At 36.8% G+C, this 8,871-nt stretch overlaps 1 protein-coding gene across 1 annotated transcript; it reads left to right on the forward strand.

Moving 5' to 3' along the window:
- The first annotated feature begins 491 nt into the window (after positions 1 to 491).
- Positions 492 to 7,288, forward strand: LOC125481879 (sodium bicarbonate cotransporter 3-like). Its single transcript, XM_048593806.1, has 5 exons — positions 492 to 733; positions 1,245 to 1,496; positions 1,819 to 1,887; positions 1,989 to 2,162; positions 7,130 to 7,288. The coding sequence occupies exons 1-5, from the start codon at positions 680 to 682 to the stop codon at positions 7,286 to 7,288; spliced, it is 708 nt and encodes a 235-aa protein (XP_048449763.1). The 5' UTR covers positions 492 to 679.
- Positions 7,289 to 8,871: the final 1,583 nt, after the last annotated feature.

Consider the following 8,871-nt stretch of genomic DNA (forward strand, 5'->3'; position numbering starts at 1 on the left):
CCACAGGTCATGGTGTAAGAATATGGGGTAAACCATTTAGGACTGATAGAAATCTCTTCACTCAGAGTGGTTAGCCAATGGAATTCACTACCACAGAAAGCAGTTGAGACCAAAACATTGTATGATCTCAAAAGGAATAGGATAATGCACTTAGGGCTGAAGGGATCAAAGGATTATTGGCAGGGGAGGGAGGTGGAATGGGAATAGGCTTTTGAGTTGGATGGAGAGCCATGAAAATATTGAATGGTGGAGCAGACTTGAAGGTCCAAACAGCCTACTGATCCTTTTTTCTTAATTTCTCTTTTTAAATGCATTTTGATTGTGATATTAGGATTTGAAAATGAGCGTTTTACTATTTGTCCAGTTTATTTTGCTGTTTATTTTCAACAGTACAGAAGTAAACTCTTAATTTGCAGTTACAAAAATATCTTGCAGGTTTTGAATTATCCGAACTGCTACATTTTTTACAGTTCAGTAAATTGAACTGGATCATTTTTATGTTGGTTTTCACCTGTATATCTTCTCGTTTATTGAAGATTTAGTAACTAGTTTACTTTACTCTTGCATGTAGCCCACTGGAAAACATCGTGGTTGGTTTATAGACCCACTTGGAGGTAACCCTTGGTGGACACTGCTTGCTGCTTTTGTACCAGCGCTGTTATGCACTATCCTTATTTTCATGGATCAACAGATCACTGCAGTTATTATTAATAGAAAAGAGCACAAGTTGAAGGTATTTAAATGTTAGCAATCGTTAACAAATTTTTATAATCTTTATTTTCTCGAAGACATTGATGGGAGGTAGCTCTCCCTCACCATTACTTCTCTAAATAACATGAGAGAATTTGTTTGTTTATAGCTGATTTTTTTTTTTCTAATCTACCACTATAAGTTCTATTGAATGATTAACATTGAGGTATAAATTATGGACTTTCATTTGCATGTGGTCTTGCCTCGTGTGGTGGTAGCTCTTGTCGTATTGAGAGTTATAGACACCATTGCAGTATTATCTCTTTGGGAAGAAAAGTTGGAGTTACTTCCATTGGATGACTTTCTTTAAAATAAAAATCACTCCTGTAATTAAGAAACAAACATTAAATATCAACTGGTCATTTCAGGGTGTTTCATATTTTTGATAATATCCATTGTTCTCATCTGTCCCTTTACAAACTTTGAAGCACTTTTACTTTTATTTTGGCCTAATGTATATACAGTTGACATCTTGACATTCTGTTGCTTTACAGAAAGGTTGTGGTTATCACCTTGATTTGTTGATGGTATCTATTATGCTGGGAGTATGCTCGATTATGGGTCTTCCCTGGTTTGTGGCTGCCACCGTTCTCTCCATCAGTCATGTCAATAGCCTAAAAGTGGAATCAGAATGCTCAGCACCAGGTGAACAGCCCAAATTCCTTGGCATTCGAGAACAGAGAGTTACCGGCTTACTGATATTCATCCTGATGGGATTGTCTGTTTTTATGACTTCAGTTCTGAAGGTAAGATTGAGGCACTGCATGGTTGTTGGTATCAGGCAGTTTTTTTCTTTTAATTGCTATAATGAGCTAACTTTGCAAGGGTTCTGGTTTAAAAGAAAAAGTTCATTTTCAATGAGTGGAAGAATTTGAAATTCTGTCAGCTTATTCGAGAGGAAGTTATTTCTGGATTATTAGATAACTTTTAAATAAACAACTATGCACTAATCCAAAATTTTATATGATGTATGTGGTCCATTCATTGCCCAGTGGAAGGTCTTAGTATTTGCAAAATACGTAATCTGGCCTATGAAATCAGTTAATAACTAATTGTTCTTATTTGAAGTTTATCCCAATGCCAGTGCTTTACGGAGTCTTCCTGTACATGGGTGTTTCATCTTTGAAAGGCATTCAGGTATTTGTAACCATACATCACATGGTTCCAATAATCTTCCAAATTTATTACTACTAGGAAAATTATCCCTTTATTAACAGCTAACCAATTTTTTTCACCAGTTTTTTGATCGTATAAAGCTGTTTGGGATGCCTGCAAAACACCAGCCTGACTTAATCTACTTGCGTTATGTTCCACTGTGGAAAGTTCATATCTTCACGGTTATTCAACTTAGCTGTCTTGTTATTCTTTGGGTCATCAAAACCACGGCTGCTGCAGTTGTCTTTCCCATGATGGTAAGATTATTGGCCATTTCCATTGTTATTTTGACAAAACTGTTAAATTTAATTTTGTAGGTGAGTTTTAAATTATTTAAAGTTGCTCAATTAAGGTTAACTGGTAGAGCTCTACAGGCAGTGTTTGAGTGACTTTGGAATGAAATGTTGATTCATTACATCAAATGCAGAAGCCTGTGATGTGGAAAAGTAAGGTGAAGGTAAAGTTGCCACAGTTCTAGAGGATGATAGGGCTGCTCTCTCATTAGAGAGAGACGACTGGTGGTAGTTTAACCTGAGAGTCACCGTGTCTTAGGCAAGGAATGAGGTTGACAAGGTAGAGCCTTCATAGTAACCTCAGCTGGTACAGGAATTGAACTTGTACTATTGGCATCCCTCTGCATTGCAAACTAGATGTCCAGCTAACTGACAATACGGTCATGTTGTCAGCCTTTCACCTAATCTGAATGAATCAATAATTTGACATTGAGAGTTTAATGATGAGAGTCAATAATGGCGCCCACTTTTGTAAAGTAATAGTGATTGTGAATATTCATCCTTGGCTAATAATAACTCTGTTATATTCAAATCAATGGATAGAGAATACACCATTGAGCTGCTTGAGCTCTTTAAGCTTTTCAACGAGATCATGTTCAGTTCCATTTATTCACCTTTGAAAAGAAACCGTAACTTATTTTTGATAGGCAAACTCTTGTCCTTAAAATTTCAATTTGCACACCAATCATACACTTTTTTAAGTGTGAAGAAATGGCATTCAAGATTTTCACTGCAGAGGGTAAAACTGCTTCCTGATTTCACTCATAAATGGTCTAATCCTAATTTTAAGATTAAGCTACCTTGTTCTAGGTTTTTTCTATCAGAATAAACAGTTTCTGTGTGTCTAACTTCTCAAATCTTCTGTTTTTCCTTTTTCAAACCTGGCTGATTTTCAATGTTCATTTTTAATCTTTTTTATCTCTATCAACTCCTTTTCTGAGGCCAATATGATGCACTGCCTTAACCTGTTCACAGTACCCGAGCTGGGGTTTGACAGCTGAAACATTATTTCCTCACTTATATCCCAACGACCTTGAGCAACAGGCCAACATGTTTTTAGCCTTTCTGATTACTATTTGGACTTTATGATTTATGTTAATGGGTGCCTAAATCTCTTTAGTCCACTGCTCCACGTTTCTACATGATTAAGAAAATATTTCTCTCTCTCTTGAATCCAAAGATGGTGAACCAATAGTTCTACACATTAAATTCCATCTGCTCCTTTTATTATTCTATAACGAGGATCTAAGTAACATCACAGAAACAACTAAATCAGGAAATGGTAGGGAGTAGAGAACTCAAATACAGTCTGTCCACGTACTTTGGACAGATGGGAGCAGGAAGTTACAATGTAATCTGTCTCCTAATGTAATGTGATCTGCAAACTTGGATATACGATGCTCTGTTTCATGAAGGTCATTGATAAATATGATGGTTGAGGCCCAAATCCTACTGTATCTCCTAAGACACAGTGTCTTCAAATTGTGAACAATTTTGTCGTTATTTTGTGTGAAATATTATCAAATGATTTCTCAAGATTGATTAGTATAAACAACATCTCTAAACATAGACATTTTTGTTTCTTATCCTTGGAGATTTTCTTGACTTCTCCCCTCCCTTCCATGTCCTGATTTAGTTATTTCTGGGATGTGTTCTCCATGGTGAAAACTGATACTCAGTTCATCTGCTAACTCCTTATTTTCTCCAGACTGTCTCTATAGGAGCAATGCTCACTTTTTTTTCCTACAGATGTTTTACAAATAAACTCTTACTGTCTTTTTTTATTTCTAACTATCCTTTTCTCATACACCAATTCCCTCCCCTCCCCCCCCCTTTTATTAATGAGGAAGATGCAAGGAAGTTTCAGGGTGATCCTGAAGTTGTGTGGGTAAACACATTGGCAGCTGCAGCATAACATAGATAAATGTGAAGTTAGTGTGAAAAATTGAAAGGCAGAATTTTAGTTAAAAGGTGAGATATTGGGAAATTTGGATATACAAGGGGATATGGCTGTCTTTGTACATGTCAGTTAAACGAAACGAGCGGATGTGGCAAGCAATTAGAAAGGCAAATGGTATGTTGGCCTTTATTGCCAGAGGATTTGAGTTCAGAAGTAATGATGTCTTGTATGGCACCTTGATGGAACTGCACCTGGAGTATTGTGTTCAGTTTTGACCTCCCAACTTAGCGGGTATACTTGCCATAGACTGAGTGCAGTGAAGGCTCACTAGGCTGATACTGGGATTAGTAGGGCTATCCTATGGAGAGATTGGTTTGTTGGGACTATATTCACTAGAGTTCAGAAGGATGAGAGGGGATCTGAAAGAATTTTATAAATTTCAAATGGCTGGACAGACCTAGAAACAGGGAGGATGTTTGCCTTGGTTGGCATGCCTAAAACCAGGGCGCTCAGTATCGGGACGTGGTATAGGCCATCTAAGACTTTGACGTGGAGACATTTCTTCACTGAGGATGGTCAGCCTGTGGAACTTGGTACCACAGAAGGCTGTGGAGACTAGGTCACTATATTCAAGAAAGAGATTGATATATGCTTAGATATTAAAGGCATCCAGGAGTATGGATACTAAACGGGAATATGGTATTAAGAAAGAGGTTCAGCCAAGTTCATATTAAGTGGCAGAGCAGGCTATGTTTTGTAATCATTTAGTCATTCTTTGCTTTTTTTTTTCATGTTCTACCCAAAGTCCTGACCTGCTTCCATCCTTGTGCAATTATGTTTTTCCTATTAATTCTGATATTGTCCTTAATTTCTTCAAAACCATGGATGATGGGTCCTCCCTTGGAACTTTTTTTTCCTTATTGGCATGTAACTCATCTGTCTGTTCTGAAATATCCCCTTAATATATGCCACTGCATCTCTTGACTTATCTCTAAACCCAGGTTGCCTAAGTCTGCTTTCATGTTGTAATGATTGCCCTCATTTAAGTTTACAATACAAATCTTCTCTCCCTCAAAGTAAACATTAAAATTCAATCATATTATGATGGCCACTGGCAAGGGGCATCTTCATTTGAGATCATTAATTAATCCTATCACATTACACAATTTTCCAAAGGCATTTGATAAGATGCTGCAGAAAAGGTTAGTTGGCACAGGTACTTGGAGTTGTGGTAGCGTACTAGCATGGATAGAGGATTGTTTAATGGAAAGGAAATGGAGCTAGCATAAGTGGGGCATTTTCAAGTTGACAGGCAATTGAGTCCCATAATGGGTTCTTGCTGGTTCCTCAACTTTTTGCCATTCGTATGAATGATTTGAATGAAGGGACCGAGGAACTTGCTAAATTTGCTGACAACACAAAAATGGATAGGAAAGTAAGTTATGAAGAAGTCATAAGGTGTGTACACAATGATAGGTTAAGTGCATGGCCAAAGATCTGGAAAATGCGAAGTTTCCCATTTTAGCTGGAAGAATATAAGGAAGCATACAGACTTGATGATGAGAAATTGCAGAGCTCTGAGATGGAGGGATCTTTGTGTGTGTGTGTGTGCGTGTCTGTGTGTGTTCACGTTCACGAATTGTGGAAGGTGAGTATGCAGGTAAAGCAAGTCAATAGGAGACTAATAGAATGTTTATAGCTTATTGTGAGGGGAATTGAATAAAAAAGTAGAGGGCTTATATTTTTGTTACACAAGTAATTGGTGGGATCACATCTGGAGTACTATGTACAGTATTGGTCTCGCTATTTAAGAAAAGATGGAAACATTTACTGGACTAATCCCTGGAATGCGCAGGTTATCTTTTGAGGAAAGGGTTGACAAGCTAAGCATGTACCCATTTGAGTTTAGAGGAGTAGAGTTAACTTGAATAAAACAAATGGGATGCTGAGGGGGTTTTAGAGTGGATATGGAATGGATGTTTCAAGAATCTCAAATTAGGGGTTACTATTGAAAAATAATGGATTGCCATTTAAGACAGAAATAACAATTGTTTTAGAGCAGGCCTGAGGAGCCAAATGGCCTATTCCTGCTCCTAATTCACATTTTTTTTTATGTATGTTAGAACTGTGTGGTGTGGATCATTGAGTCCCAGGGATTTGTCAAACTTTAGTTCCTCAAGTTTCTTCAGTACATTTTCTTCTATCAATATTAATTTCCTTGTGTTGTTTAAGCTCTTGGTATTGCCAGAATGAAGCCTGTGTCTTCTGTTTTAAAGATGGATGATATTTTTTTCTGCTATGTCATTCCCCATAAAAATTTCTCTTCTGAATGTTTCCTTAGAAACAAAGTTTACTGTGCCTTTTCACATGCATATAAAAACGCTGTCAGTTTTGAATATGTTTGACAAGTCTACTTTTGTATTCGACATTTTCCATTTTATCAACTTTGTGTATAAAATGCAAACGCTGTGCCTAAAACTGTTAAATTATGGCAAGAAATATCTTTTTAGAGTGGGTTTTACGAGGCAGTTTGCAAAGTGAGGTTGAGGTTGAGCTTAATGTTCTTCTGTAATTTATTTTCTGTATTATTGAGATGAATTTTTGGGCATAGTACGCGGAGAGGAGAAACCAAAAAAAGCTAAATGAAATTGAAATTTTAATTAAAATGTTACTTCAACTGAGAGAAGACTAAAGGAATATCAGACTACACCATTTCCAGAGTGAAACTGTCTATTTTCTAGCCATCTTTAGGGTATCTGTTTTAAAAAATGCACAGAATGGAAAAATAGCTCATGACGCCGAACTTTATAGGGATGACCCACCATTCAGAGGCCAGTGAATGTAACCTCCATTTTAGGTGAAGTAATAAAAAGTATTCTGAAAGATGGTGTACTAGGGCGAAGCTAATCAATATTTGGCAGATGATTCCAAAATTACAGGGCGAGGGAAACTGATTCAGCCAATAGGTACCAAGAAAACAATTATGAACCACAAAGGGTAGGGATAAATCAAACATGTGTATTGTTGACAGGTTCTTGCTCTGGTTTTTATTCGGAAACTTTTGGACTTCTGTTTTACGAAACGAGAACTCAGCTGGTTGGATGATTTAATGCCAGAGAGCAAGAAGAAGAAACTGGAAGATATGCAGAAAAAGAAGAAAGAAACGGAGGTAAATGAACGGACCTTCTGAGATCTAAACAGGCTTTTGATCAGTTTTGAGTGAACCCAATCCATAAACTAATTGTAGGTACAAAGTTTTGTTTTCTGCACTTTCTACCTGTTGCTACATTCCTTGCTGTTCCTGTCAAGGTGATCTCTCTTAACAACTACTTTATGTGGATGCCTTTCACTGTCAAGTTAAGGATTTTATGCAGAGGTTTTGAGCAATTTTGTAACTTTTGCCATCTAGTGTGCATAATTCAGTTTGAATTAGATTTTTGCATATCTGTTCAGATCCTTTGCATGCAATCTTTAATAATTGATCTCAACTCTTACTTATTCCTCTTTTGTGTTGGTCACCCAAGAACAGGATGCAATGCAGAGTTTAAAACCATGCTGTGAATGTTGTAGTAACTTCTGTGCCATTTTCACGTTGAAAGTCAAAGCTGCAATATCATACAGGAAATCAAAATGCCTCCAGTACGAAATGCCACAGTTTTATGCTATATGACGTAATTCACCATTTTGCAAATTTGATCATGCTGAACCATAAATGTCTGAAAACGATGAATCTGTTTTTAAGTAAGGAAGTACCCAGGGTTGCACAGCCACATTAATGTAATTACATAACCATGCTACCTTGCTTGTCCTATAGCCCTGTTGCTGTGAAACTTTTCCAATTATTGCACCTTTTCTGTGATAGTTTTGTTTTAATATACAAAAATGAACATGAGTTGTAGCATTTGAGAAAATATTTCCCTACATTTAAGTTGACTTCAGGTTTGATCAAATTAATTTAGCACAACCATGAACTGACATAACTTTTACACTTTACAAGTAGCTTTCCTGGTCCAGAATATAATTTACCTCTTAATTTGATACTGCTCTTTAACCACCGAAAATCCAATTAGGATATGAAGCAGGTGTAAACTATTAAAGTTATTCAAAAGAATGTACAGCTAACTGAAGTTTTAGACTTCATGTTAGTAAGTGGGTCCCATTTAAAATGTCTCAGCATTTGTAATGAAAGCAAAACTTTGGAATATGCCAGTGATTTTCTGGGGTTTTTTTGTTTACAACGGACCTTTGCAGTAACTAATCCAATTTCCTTTTTTTGTTGGTCACTGAAAAAAAAAGTCCACTGAGGAGGATAATGAAATAGCAATGCCTGTGTAAACATCAGGTTTGCTCTTGTACAGTTATTCCTGGAGTTTACAAATTAACATGCTCTTGCAAGCAAAGGCTAGACTAGCTCTTGTATTAATAAGGCATTAAACTGGTACAGCATCAGGTTCCTTATATAACCATGTACAATTTATTCTTGGATTTCTGCTTTTATTACTTTTCTGGTGTAAGGTTTCACATAACTACACCTTGACTCTCGCCAAAGTTTTAAACTACTTTAGTACTATACCATCTTTCAACTCCCCTCTGTCCTCCACAGATCTCCTTGATCCCTAGTCCTGGTAGCACAGAAACTAGTTGAATTCTGTTAATCATCTGATACACCATTTGTATTATACGTCTGCTTGCAATGGCAAAGTGGGTTTTATTATTAATTCCTAAAGACAAAATGCCAGTGGTGTTGAAGGTTATATTGAGGCTACCATTTTT

The sequence above is a fragment of the Rhincodon typus genome, unplaced genomic scaffold (genome assembly GCF_021869965.1).
Source record: "Rhincodon typus isolate 14 unplaced genomic scaffold, sRhiTyp1.1 hic_rhity00004022, whole genome shotgun sequence".
Classification (NCBI taxonomy): domain Eukaryota; kingdom Metazoa; phylum Chordata; class Chondrichthyes; order Orectolobiformes; family Rhincodontidae; genus Rhincodon; species Rhincodon typus.

What these genes read in the sequence shown, in the direction of transcription:
- LOC125481879 (XM_048593806.1), top strand. Translation starts at nt 680, where the DNA reads ATGGATCAACAGATCACTGCAGTTATTATTAATAGAAAAGAGCACAAG. An exon ending in GAAAAGAGCACAAGTTGAAG is followed by an intron (nt 734 to 1,244) that starts GTATTTAAATGT and finishes GTTGCTTTACAG; the next exon opens with AAAGGTTGTGGTTATCACCT. An exon ending in TTATGACTTCAGTTCTGAAG is followed by an intron (nt 1,497 to 1,818) that starts GTAAGATTGAGG and finishes TCTTATTTGAAG; the next exon opens with TTTATCCCAATGCCAGTGCT.